General features: G+C 38.2%; 1 protein-coding gene across 3 annotated transcripts in view; it reads left to right on the top strand.

Moving 5' to 3' along the window:
• CTNNA3 (catenin alpha 3) overlaps positions 1–13,084 on the top strand; it is a 523,251-nt gene that overhangs the window by 130,580 nt on the left and 379,587 nt on the right. For all 3 annotated transcript variants that reach the window (XM_080402757.1, XM_080402758.1, XM_080402756.1), the window contains one exon: positions 186–389. In XM_080402757.1, coding sequence (XP_080258883.1) covers positions 186–389 — 204 coding nt within the window. The remainder of the gene's footprint in view (positions 1–185; positions 390–13,084) is intronic.

The following is a 13,084-nucleotide window of genomic DNA, read 5'->3' as shown; positions in this document are numbered from 1 at the left end:
TGTATGCATAGCCCCAGCAGGGAAAACGGAATCTGCCATGGTCAAAAATACCTTGGATACTTCACAGGGAAAGGGCTGGTTGCAAGTCTAGGGAGCATAACGTCCCTGTAGTTAGTGCAAGTAAAAAATAAAGCAGCAACTTAATTGGGCTGACTTTTCTTATCTGCACTCCTAATGTTTTCCAGAATTTAATTATCCTGGATCCTCTTGTAGTGAATGAAGAGAAAATAAGGCCATCACTAGAGAAACGTCTGGAAGCTATTATCAGTGGAGCGGCTTTGCTAGCTGATTCTTCCTGCACGCGTGATTTTCATCGAGAACGCATCATTGCTGAGTGCAATGCTATTCGCCAAGCTCTCCAAGATCTGCTTTCTGAATACATCAACAATGTAGGTAACCAGACTGTTTTCCTTTTTTTAATGTCTGCCTCAAAGCCTGTTTTAGTGTATCTTAGAATTTACCTATAATTAGGGTAAATTAGTGTTTAACCTATATATTTCTCAACATGCACTTTAAAAGGTTGAAAGGAACATTTTTCTGCGTAAATCTAATCAAACGCTAAATACAGATCCCCAAAATGAGTATGAATCGTATTATATCATACAGTCTGTGGAAAATGCTGTATTGTAGGTACAGCGGACACGTTTAGGTGGTTTTATGGTTATTGTGAACTGTCACCAGTACAGAACAGACATAATCCATCATACTCTGGCAATAAGAATTTCTTCATAATGTCACTTCCTAGACCAGAGTTTTAAAATGTAATCTCTGTTTCTGTAGAAAGCAACAATTTAAATAATAATTTGTTAAAGCATAAGTAATCTGTTAGTATAACTTTTTAAAGTATAGCATTCACACTACTACCTTTGCTCTGTGTAAAATAACAGAGTTACAAGTGTAAAAATGACTCAATTGCTAAATTAGAAAGCTAGGACTGTTTGGTGAACCGAGAAGAAATCTGGTTGTTGTGCATTTAGGCCAATTAATCTGTGAATTTTTGAAAAGGAATATAGTTTGATTATGTTTTAAAAATAACTATTTGATTTAAAGAACAGATTTGGCACTTTTTATGTCTGGCAGTTAAATGATAAACCAATGGAGACTCAGATACTGTTAATATGGGTACACAGTGTTAATATCATGCTTTTCCTCTGGAAACGTTTTCTGTAGACATACTGTTGTCTACAACAGACTCAAGATGATTCATCAAGCGCATTGAGAGGGTAATTGTATGATACAGCTATTTGTTTCTTTCTTGGAAAGCTGAAATTCCTTTCTATTCTTTTAAGTCATACTGGTTATCCCAATCCAAAGCTGTTCTAATGAGACTGTTTTCTTCATCTTATCCTATTGTTATTAGGATACCAAGACAAAGGGACCAAGATAATCTATGCATAACAGATGTTTTTTCATTTCACGGATCTTGTACTTTTTGATACTTTCTCTTTATTTATTGGTGGGCAGGTTGGAATTTACAGCTGATTTCTTTCATTTTCTGTGACATCAAGTTGTTTCAATCCCTATACTGGATAAAGATGCTTTCATATTTTTACCTAAAATCTAGCTGCAGTTTCTGTTGAATGCAACAAAATTCTTGAACCTCTTCGGTGATGCTTTACACAGGGGTTAACTATGCGAGATTTCTTTAACATTCTAAGCTAACTAGAGCTAGTCTTTTATATGTTCTTGTAGCAGGTGTCTATTGTGGTATCTGTTCTAGAGTGGATCAGGTTTGCTATTAAATGACTGAAAGTTTAATAAGGGGAGGCATCAACCTTTACCAGTTGGACTTGGTAACCTTAAAGGTCTTTTCCAGCCTAAATGATTCTATGATTCTAACCTGTGGTAGCCAGAGCACATGGCAGAATGCAGATGTGGTGTAGAGCAACCCTTATTAATCCAAAAGGTCACTGTGGGTTTGTTGCAAGAACTTTTTATGGAAATTCTACATCTTGCAGGAGTAAACCTATGTTATTGTAAGTTAAGTGGTGTTAGAATCTTGGACTCTTGAAATAAAATTGTGATTATCATTTCTATTTCAGAAATAATCTTGGGTTTTAGGGTTACATAATGCAGACTGAGGGGAAAAGAATACATAGCCCACTCCACTGATGAGAAAGCCAGGAAGCAGCTATTTAAATATGGGAAAAAGGGAAAGTGTCATATAATTTGCTGCAGAACACCATGTCTGCACAAGGTGGCAAAGACAAGGAGGGAAGCAAAAAGGAAGAAATACATAAGATTTAAAAGTCATAGGTATTGTACTAGGGTTAAATGACAGGAGTGAATGTAAAGTTTTTAGTTTATTTTAGTACTCTTGATCTGCTAGTACAATTATTATTGATCTCAGTGGAAAAACTCTCACCAAGAATAGTTTATGGCTGTTACCAAGACTGGATTAAATGGGTTTTTCAATGAGAAGATTATCAGGTGTCACTTACTTTATTTCACAACTCTAAGTCACTGAAGAATAGATGATAGATCCAGGAGACAGTGCTGATTTATCACGGTCTTCTGGGCTCTTCTATTAATAATTTCAATAAGCTATGACTGTGAATTGAATGAGCTATAAAAATTATGCCAGCCATTTGTTAACATAGTACAATTTAAGGATTAGGTTGCAATTCCTGTCTTTTCCTTGAGAACGCTGTTGAACTCCACAAGCAATCACATTGTCTATGTAATACTTTATGTAAGTTTATGTGTTTATTCTTGTGGTGTATTTGTGCCCTTTGCCCAGTGAAGTGCAGGGGCTTTGTACCACCACTTGAGAATGGAAAGTTTTCCTTGCCCACTATCCACAAAGGGCATGCTTTTGCTCCTGTCCTCATCCTGATGGTGTATGGTTCACAAAACATAACCTACGCACTATCATTTCAGTTCTTCTCTGTCACTCTGCTGACTTGCAGTAGTCAGCTGCTTAGATTTTTTTCTGGATATGTGTCTGTCTTTCTTGCTTGTATATTTGGTTACTTAAGGCTTTTCCCTATCTGAGTGTTGCTAGTGGGAGCTGCATTTCTCCAAAGACACCACACACAGTAAGTGCCACCTTTGCAAATCCTTCTCTAGCACCTGGTTTGCCATGAAGCTGTATGAGTCGCACTGACACTGGCAACATCCAGTCTATCTCTAAAGCCCCTGGGTCTGGTGCTGATGGTAGATGTGGGTGGCCTACATCGTAAGTGTTCACCTTTAACAGGATCATTGCCCAGGACTTGAGTGCCTGCATTTTGTGTAAGTTCTACATCATCTGGTGTTTTTTTTTTTTTCCTTTGAAACTAGCCTCCCCCACAATTATTCAAAGTCTCTAGTAAGCCTTAAGGACACCAAGTGAAATCAAGGGCCTATTGGTGTCAGTGATAAAATTTTGAGGTTTTATTACAAGCTGGGAGAAACATCTTTTCAACAGATAATGCCTTTTATGTCAGTGGCTGTTTTTCACAGAGGCTGTATCACAGTGAGGTGATCCAATGGGAAGTTAAGCAAAATGTTCTTTACACTAATAAAGACCCACTCTGTCTCCAAGAATCTTTTAAGTTTTTCTGTTTGCAAAGTAATTCAGACAGGTAGTAAATTGCAAATATATTTATAATTCTTCTGAAAGGCAGCAATTTTTTTTCTTGTATTTTGGAATTATTTGTGTACTATTGTTATCCTCTCTGAATTTTACTCATTGACATATATTGTTAAGGGATAAATTTGCATTTCAGGACATCAGATAATAGGAGTTACTACTGTGAATTTGAATGGCAGAATCATACTATGGTGTGTGGATAATAACGTATCCATACAAGCAATCATTTTGTTCCAGTAATAAGCACTTGTGTTTTCCTAATGACATGTTCTTGTCTTATGTCTGCTCATCCTTTTTAATGAAAAGTTGTTTATTACATTGGAGTGCAGCAGTACTAACTCCATGTTTCTTGAGTTCTTTGTCTGCTTTTACTTCCAGTCACAATAGGGATATGCGCTTATCTGGGTGATCAAAAGGGATAATAGAATTATGATTGAGTGTGGGTTAAAGGGGCTGCTGCGAGCAGGCACTGCTTTCTCTGCCTTCATTAAATAGGGAGGGTGTATCTGAATAATTATTCTGTACCCACTGTAAAGATCGCTGCTAGATTTTTCAGACATGGCTGAAAAAAGGTTGGTAAAGAAAGGTCAGATATGGTATGATAGCTGCTTTCTTGAATTCTGGTTTCCTTACTTTTGGAATGTTGTTTCATGATATTTGACCTTTATTAATTTCTCAGCTTATTCTGGTTATTGGTTTTGGATGTGTGTGTATCTATATATACACACACACTGTTATGCATACTGGGCCAGTATACTTTACACCTATTCTGATAGATTGTGATTTCATTCATATGTATTTCAAAACCTTCTGTTTCTTATCTAGGTTTTTATGTCAAAATTACCTAAGTGTTTGGGTCAAATAATGTTAGTAAAATAGTTTGCCTTGTAATTTTCAAAATTTTTACATGTTTTCAGGACTTCTATCCTTAAAAATAGTTTCAGATGAAAATCTGAAATGTTGAGATCTGAAAATATATTTATAGAAACAGTTTTCTTTTCATTTTGAATACATTAGCAAACTTTATACAGATTTGAAAAACACATCAGTGCCGCAGAATAATTTCTCCTGTTAAAAATATTTCACAGAATGTTTGACACAACATTCACAGAAGTGTGTGACTATGCAAACTAGCAACAACTTAGTAATTTGGGCTGAAGTTTTGGATGCCCCTGTGCTACTTGTGCCATAGGTGGTGGTGGCTGTTGCTGCTTGCTGTACCACTGCTATACCATGTGTGTGGCATTGCTCTACTGATTGTGGCTTGGAGCAGAGCCAAGCCATCCCTTCTTATGCCAGCAGTGGTTCCAGTCTCTTAATGAGACTTTTAAGAATATGGAAGGAGACTGATGATACATTTTACCTTGAGACCAGATCAGGAAGTGGACTGAAGTTGACCACATTGTACATATTTATATTACATATCCAGGGTACTGATAATCAAGCCCTGACCATCTACGTAGTCTAAGGGCAGGCCAAGCTGACTATAAATCTCATCTGCTTTTGTCAGACAGCATTGGCTCACTCCAGGAATGGTGCTGCAAGGGAGATGAATTAGTTGGTGGCAGATAGCGAAGGACCTGTATTGCATGTAGGGCATACTTGAATCTCACTGGGAATGCAGTTGCTGGATCATTATCTCCTTGGGTTCCCTGAAAGTTCTCTGAAGTCTGTTGCTTCACAACATGTTTGTATGCACAGCTTCTGGCTGTGACACACATTTGGATTTGAGGCATATTTGGATCTGAGCATGTAAACTGAAATGCTGTGAGGATGATACTAGGAGCTAGGATCCCTGAAAGTAGGGGGGCACTTGAGATGGGGAGTGAGCTGGACTGTGCTGAGCCCTCTAAGGAAAAGGTATGCAGTACAGAGTTCTCTGCAGCCGTGGGGAAGGTCCAGCTGCAGGGAAGTGGATAGCTGGGACTTGTGCAGTTCTGTCTGTCTAGATTTCAAATTGTAATTGTTGTTCACTTACTAGAACCTGAGCATTGGAAATTCAAAACAAGAAAATGGATTGTAAGCCAGGAGCCTTTATTTATTTATGGCATGGTTCTGGGCCTTACCCTTTGTCTCAATTCATAAATTTGAGTGCTGGGAAGTGCTAATGCCTTGCTTTATGCCTATATTGAGTACTCTTCAACACCAGCTTAAGGTCTGACCCACTGTCTCTGTAGAGACTGCCTGTGATTGATAGCGTTTTGTGCCATGCTTGCTCTTTTGAAGTGGAAGGACATATAGATATCTCAAACTTCATGTTATTTGTACTTTAATGGTTGCTGATGAAGACTTTTAATGATTCTCTGGATAGAGGGAAGGCAAGACACTTCGGTTTATCATCATAGTGGTGCAGTGTATCTTGCTTTTAAGCTACTTAGTATTGTTCTGAGCAACAGTTTTTTCATTTCTGTGCTCAGGGCAACATTTTCAGTAGTTCTGGAAATTGCAAGAATTCCTCAGAAAGAGTTGTTTCAGGTTGAAAAAAAGATTTTGTTCAGCTTAAAAAGGGAACGTTCCATATTTTTAATTTAGAGAATTGCCTTGTAATCTTTATTAGATATTTGCATCTCTTGGGACTATTTTCCCTTAATTATCCATGTGCTATAGCTGCAGAAAAGTGGATTACATAGTTAATAATATGTATATGAAAAGACTCGTAGTCCGTAAATAAGAAGTTAGGGTACAGAATGGTATCTTTTACCAGAGAAGATCCACATTGCATGAATCAAATAAGCAAAGTTGGTAAAAAGCTCCAGACACTTCATATCTGCCTACAGCTCTTTATTGTAAAGCTTATGTTCTCCATTCACATAAGGCTTCACCTAACCTTATGCTATCGGACATGCTTCAGAGAACACAGGCTATTTCAGAAAACAATGTTTGCCACTATTTAAGTGTCATTAATATTGGGGTAATTTGCATTTAGGCTTTGGAGTGGGGGAATAGTGAGCAGTCTAATATGAGTATTTTTTTAATAGTATGCTGAAAATGGATTTGGAATGTATTATTTCATTCATAAATACATTTTTCATGACCTAAAACTTAAACCTTTTCATCTCAGTACCTGCCAGCTACTGTTTGCTCTTCTATGGAAAACTGCTATGGTGATGTGTGTTCAAATTTTGTTGTAAGAGATCTTCTTGCCAGGTGTCAAAAGTTTTACAAGCAGTCCACAGATCTTATATTGATAAGTACGCGTATTTTACCATGTTCACATTGTTTGTCCTTTTTTGTTGTTGCTGTTGGTGAAACTGCTGGAAGGACATTACCAGTTCTGCTAAGGCATGTACATCTTTTTACAGAGCTCCAAAACACTGTTTGATTGTGGCTTCCAGTGAAACTGTCTCTGTGGCTACATGGTATTGGGAATCTGTAAAACTGATAGTTTGGTTCATTAATTAAAAAAATCTTAAGAGCTGTGACTGAAGAAATACATAAAGGTACAAAGCTGTATATGGAAATGCATTTAGCTTGATGAGTCTTTAACATTCTCTGTATGGTGAAAATGATTCCAAACAATCATATGTGAGACAATTGAAGAGTACAGCAACTGTTTAGAGTTATGATAATGTGTTATTTGTTCAATAATATACTTCAGTGATGGATGCTCCAAAGTGTTGCCAGTAATATATGTCTAGGGAGCGAAGAATAGGGGACTGTTTGACTTGTCCTTCTTGGTTACTTCTGCTTTCTTTTACTAATATGTAACTTGAAAAGTTCTGTGTAATTGCACTTTGGTTGAAGACACGAGCCCAAACCTGGCTGACTAGACTAGCCAGGGGGTTCGAAGAAATCCCTTGTTAAAGTATTCAAGAACAGAATAGCTGTTGGTTATTCATGCAAGTGGGTGAACTAACTGACTTCCTGAAATCCTTTTTTTCTGTATTTTTATATAGGAACATGAACAAACAGAGCTTGTATTCACATCTTTTTGTAAAAAGAATGGATTCAAATGTTCTTACTTTACTGTCCTCTTCATATTCAAACATTTTAAAAAAAACCTGCTGTTCCAGAGAACTTTGGAAGTTAAGCATAGCAAAATGTAAACTATAAAAAATTCAGTGTGATGTGTGGATGGGAAGTGTCACTCAGATTATTCTTATTCAGGGTTTTTTTAAATGACTTTGTAGAGTATTATGTTTTCAGAAAAAAGGATTTCTTCCAGTAAAATTGGTGTGCCCCTATGGCATATTATGTCATCATTTATGCAGGAAAACATGTAGTTTTCATAATTCTGTTGTTGACATTCATAGAATCATAGCAAAGTTTGGGTTGAAAAAGACCTTAAAGAACATCTAGTTCCAATCCCCCAACCATGGGCTGGGACACCTTCCACTAGACCAGGTTCCTCAGAGCCCCATCCAGCCTGGCCTTGAACACTGCCAGGGATGGTGCATCCACAGCTGCTCTGGGCAACCTGTGCCAGTGCCTCACACCTGCACAGTAAAGAACTTCTTCCTAATATCTAATACAACTCTACCCTTTTTCAGTTTAAAGCCATTAGCCCTTGTCCTGTCACTAGTGGCCCCTGTAGAAAGTCTCCCTCCAGCTTTCTGGCAGGCCCCCTTTAGGTACTGCAAGGCTGCTCTAAGGTCTCCCCAGAGCCTTCTCTTCTCCAGGCTGAACAACCCCAAGTCTCCCAGCCTGTCTTAGCAGGAGAGATGCAACAGCCCCCTGATCACCTTTGTGGCCTCCTCTGGACTCGCTCAACAGGTCCATGTCCTTCTTACATTGGGGGGGGGGGGGGCAGAGCTGAACGCAGGACTCCAGGTGGGGTCTCGTGAGAGCGGAGCGGAGGGGGAGAATCGCCTCCCTGGACCTGCTGGCCACGCTGCTTTTGATTCAGCCCAGGATGTGGTTGGCTTTCTGGGCTGCCGGGGCACGCTGCCAGGTCCTGGTGAGCTTCTCGTCCACCAACACCCCCAAGTCCTTCTCCTCAGGGCTGCTCTCAACCCATTCTCCACTCAGCCTGTATTTGTGCTTGGGATTGCCCCCACCCACGTGCAGGACCTTGCGCTTGGCCTTGTTGAACTTCATGAGGTTTGCCCAGGCCCACCTCTCAAGCCTGTCAGAGTCCCTCTGGATGACGACCCTTCCCTCCAGTGTGTCGACTGCACCACACAGCTTGGTGTCATCAGCAAACTTGCTGAGGGTGCACTCGATCCCGCTGTCCCTGTCACCAGCAAAGATGTTAAATGGCACCGGTCCCAGTACCGGTCCCTGAGGGGAGCACCACTCATTACTGCTCTTCACTTGGACATCAAGCTCTTGACCACCAACTTTCTGACTGCGGCCATCCAGCCAATTCCTTATCCACCAAGCGGTCCATCCACCAGGTCCATGCCCCTCTGGTTTAGAGACAAGGATATAGTGTCGGACAGCATCAAATCTTTGCATTGGCCAAGTACTTAGTTCAGTGGACTTTGAACACTCCTGCAGTGTGTTTTCTTACATTTTATATGCAGTATGTGTAACTGAAAATTATTTTTCTAAATGTTAACTTTGGTCAAACATTTAGTTTTATAGAGAAATTAAATATGAACTGTTCAAGAAGATGTTTTTAGTGTGCTTAAAATACAAAAGTAGTCTCGTGAATTCCCCAAGTAGATTTACAGTTGAAAAATAAGCTGCATTTAAATTTACCTGATTATAGATGGTCTCATAGAATTTGCAATAAATTTTGGATCTGTGCATGTGAGCTAGAGAAAGATAATGAAAGATTTTTCTATTCTTAAGCCCTGTTTTTCATTTAACGGTTCTGAGCCAGGCTATTTCAGGATTAATCGGATCTTAACTTAAGGCTTGCATTGAAGTAATGTAGCGTGATGAGCGACTGATGGCTCTGTAGAGGATGATTCAGTACAATAGTCAGTAATTTGTATTTGGTATACCTGACAGGACTGGAAATATATTGGATTGCTGTAGACTAATTTTTTTCAGGGAACCTTCAATAAAGTAGGATTTTCTCTCTCCAAGATGAAATAAATCATTGGTTATGGTAATAAACAACCATTAAAAATAAAAATTAAAGTACTTGTTAACTCAACATCTACCTAGCTGTTTAATTTACTTTTTTTTCCCCTTTTTTTATAGTTTATGGAAAATGGTTGTCATTACGTGAGGTTTTTCTTAACCAGTTTCCTATTTTCTGGAGGATTTTAAAGACTGATCATTTTGCAAAATGTTAGTACGCCATTTCTAGGAACATTACCGGTCTGGTGTTTCAGAATGAATTTGTCTTGTCTTTTATCCTTTATCTAGGACAGCTGATTTTTGTTGTCCAAATATATTTCTAAGTTTTATTCTGCTTCAGATTAAAAGGTATTTACTTCTTGTTTATGCAACGATTTTTTATTGAAGAGATCAGTCATTGATAGTTTAGAGAGCTCTTCATTTGTCTGCAATATCTATATTCTATTAAGACCAAATCCAACTTTTTAATGAAACACTTATTTTTTCTAAACAAATCCAAAATGCCTTAAATTATTTAAAAAACCCCTTAATTGCTAAATATCGTAACTTACACACCGGTTCAGTGTGGTAGCATGCTGAGTGTTTAAGTTCACTTGAGTCAGACTTCTAACACTTTCTCCTGTAACACAAAGTGATGCAGTATGGACTAGCTACATTGTGAGGTGGTGTGAAAGTGCTGTGCTCAATGGGGTGGGATCAGCAGCATAGATTCCTGCTAGTGGTGTACTCCTGGGGTCAGTACTGGGTCCAGTACTGTTTAACTCATTGATGTCCAAGGTGATGGAGAGTGCACTGTCAGTAAACTTGTAGATAATGCAGAACTCGGAGGAATGGCTGATACACCAGCTGATTGTGCTGCCCTTGAGAGGGACCTCAACAGGCAGGAGAAAAGGGCTGACAAAGAACCTCATGAAGTTCCACAAAGGGAAAGACCAAGCCCTACACCAAGCTGGGCATGAGCCAGCAATGTGCTCTTGCAGCAAAGGCCAAGGGCCTGCTGGGCTTCATTAGGAAAAGCATAGCCAGCAGGTCAAGGAGGTGATACTTCACCTTTACTGAGCTCTGGTGAGAGACATCTGGAGTGCTGTGCCCAGTGCTGGGCTCTCCTTTGTACACAGCTATACTGGATAGAGTTTAGTTGAAAGGCTGTGAATCTGGCTGAGGATTTGGAGCACTGACTGTACAAAGAGAGGCTGAGAGCTGGGGTTGTTCAGTCTGGGGAGCAGAAGGCTCCAGGAACATCTTACAGTATGTACAAATATCTGATGAGAGGGAGTAGAGAATGCAAAGGTAGACACGTCTGAGGGTTTCCTAGTGACAGGACAAGAGGCAGTGGCAGAAACTGAAATACAGGAAATTGCATTTAAACAAGAAACTTTATTTTCTGTGAGAGTGATTGAACACTGGAACAGGTTTCCCAGCAAGGTTGTGGAGTTCCAATCCAAAACCCAAATGAACGTGGCTGTAGTTGACTGTGCATTGAGCAGTGTGTTTGACTGGATCATCTCCAGACATCCCTCCTGACTTCAGTATGAGAAGTTTGATTCTAAACATTTGAATAAGTCCCAAAGTCTGTGCAACTTCCTGGATGTCCCTTCCAGCTTCTTTTAATGTAAAGTAAATCCTGTTATTTACTAATTTAAGATAAAAAGATACTCCGGTAATGAGGGTAAGACAAGAAATTACATGAAGTAGTAAACCCAAAGTTTCTTTAATTTGAATAATCTCTGACAATCTTAAGGTAGAGAAAGGAAGAGTGGTTACTAGTTTGTGTGCTGGTTAATCCTCTATATAAAACAAAGGTTAGAATGACACCTTGAATTCCTTGTAGAAATAATTCAGGAAGTGGTTGATTAAAGCCTGTCCCTATGAATTTCATCAGCTATAATGCTGAGATCTACTGTGTGGATAAAATCAAATGCTTTTTCTTGTAGTTACTCGATTTTTAGATATTTGCATGCCAGCAACCTATGAGATGCTGCAGTTCTTAATTTATAGAACCAAAGGTGACTTCTTTGATGGAAATGGAGATAGCTGCATAGTTCTGGACTGGCTTTTCAACTTAATTTCTGGCCTAATTTCTGCTGATCTTTTTTTGTGAGGAATGAATAGTGGAGTTTTATGTGAAATAGCTTATGATCACTTTTGATTAAATCAGTACTGTATCATAAAACCATCGTTGCATACAAATTTCTAATGCTTTGTCTTTACTGTTCAGCCAGATCTTAAAACTGTGATTTAAAACAGATCGGGGACATGAGGATCTAAATCCAAATTCCACATTTCCATTTTCTTTCTGAGAAGAAAATCAAAACATGTCTTAAGGAACAAAACCAGATCCTTTTCTGTGGTCATAAACAACATTTATTGGCACTTCCTTTTTAATTTAAATTTTATTTCACTGGATTCATTTCCAGTTGTTGTTTCTCTATCTGATGTGCTACTCTTTCTTAATTAACTAAAATGGAAGAATATTCTTTTGTATAATTGCATTTGTGACCAGTGTGTGATCAGAAGACTAGAGAAGTAAACAATCAAACCAAACACCACCATCGTATTAATTAACAAAAACAAAACCAAAATAAGTTCTTTCAAGATCAGCTTTTCTCAAGCACTGTTTCTCGCAGTTGTTTTCTAAGCCTGTGTTGCCAGTTGGCACTTTTTCTTTCTGTTTGAGTTTGTGAAGAAAATAAATGTTTTAAATCAGACAGCTGCAATGCTTAGTAGAATACATTAATGTAAATTATTCTAATTACTCTGTTTACTTGAAAATCCTTGCTATCTTAGGTTATTCTAATTATTTTTACTTTGTTCATTATCAGTAGCAAAAATTAAAGAAAATTTATATGAAGATGGAAAGAAAGGATAAGCCAGCTACTTAACTAGGGGCTGTACTTGAGAATAATCAAGGACTATCTTTTCTATCAATTAATGATGTTTCTGATTTTCTTAAAACCCTTTATATTGTATAGGAGGTACTATCAGTCTGCAGAAGGAGATAACTGGTAAAGGAATCCCTCCCTCTGTTCTCTTACTGAATGTATTTAGCTCTTTGCAGGAGAAGTGAATAATATTCAATTTGAATTCCATGTAAATAGGAGAAAATAAATATATTAATTAAATACACCCTGGAAGCAGTTAATGGAAAACAAAAGTGGAGTCCAAGGTAAATGCCTTCTCTGGAAACTTGATTAGGACTCTTTTTTTTGTTTTGTTTTTATTATTATTATTATTTCTTCATACAGAAAAAGATCACTGTATTATTAATGTGTCTTTACTAACTGTACATATGCACAAATGGACAGTGTATACATGATAGAAGATATGGACACAAGCAATAACTGCTTTGGTTTGGTAATGATGTTTCCAGTCTACTGTTTGGAATAATAAGGAAGAGAAGTAGGTGAAAACTTTGCAAAATTCCTGTAGAAAGTGTGAACTAAATGAAAACAAACAATGACTGGGTAAAGGAATCATGAAATTCTGTATGACAGTTTATAGCCATTTTTTAAGCAGGCAAGTTCATAATGACATATT

The sequence above is a fragment of the Falco punctatus genome (assembly GCF_963210335.1).
Source record: "Falco punctatus genome assembly, chromosome: 9".
Classification (NCBI taxonomy): domain Eukaryota; kingdom Metazoa; phylum Chordata; class Aves; order Falconiformes; family Falconidae; genus Falco; species Falco punctatus.
The sequence above is the reverse complement of the archived record's forward strand: the minus strand, read 5'-3'. Positions and strand labels throughout refer to the sequence as shown.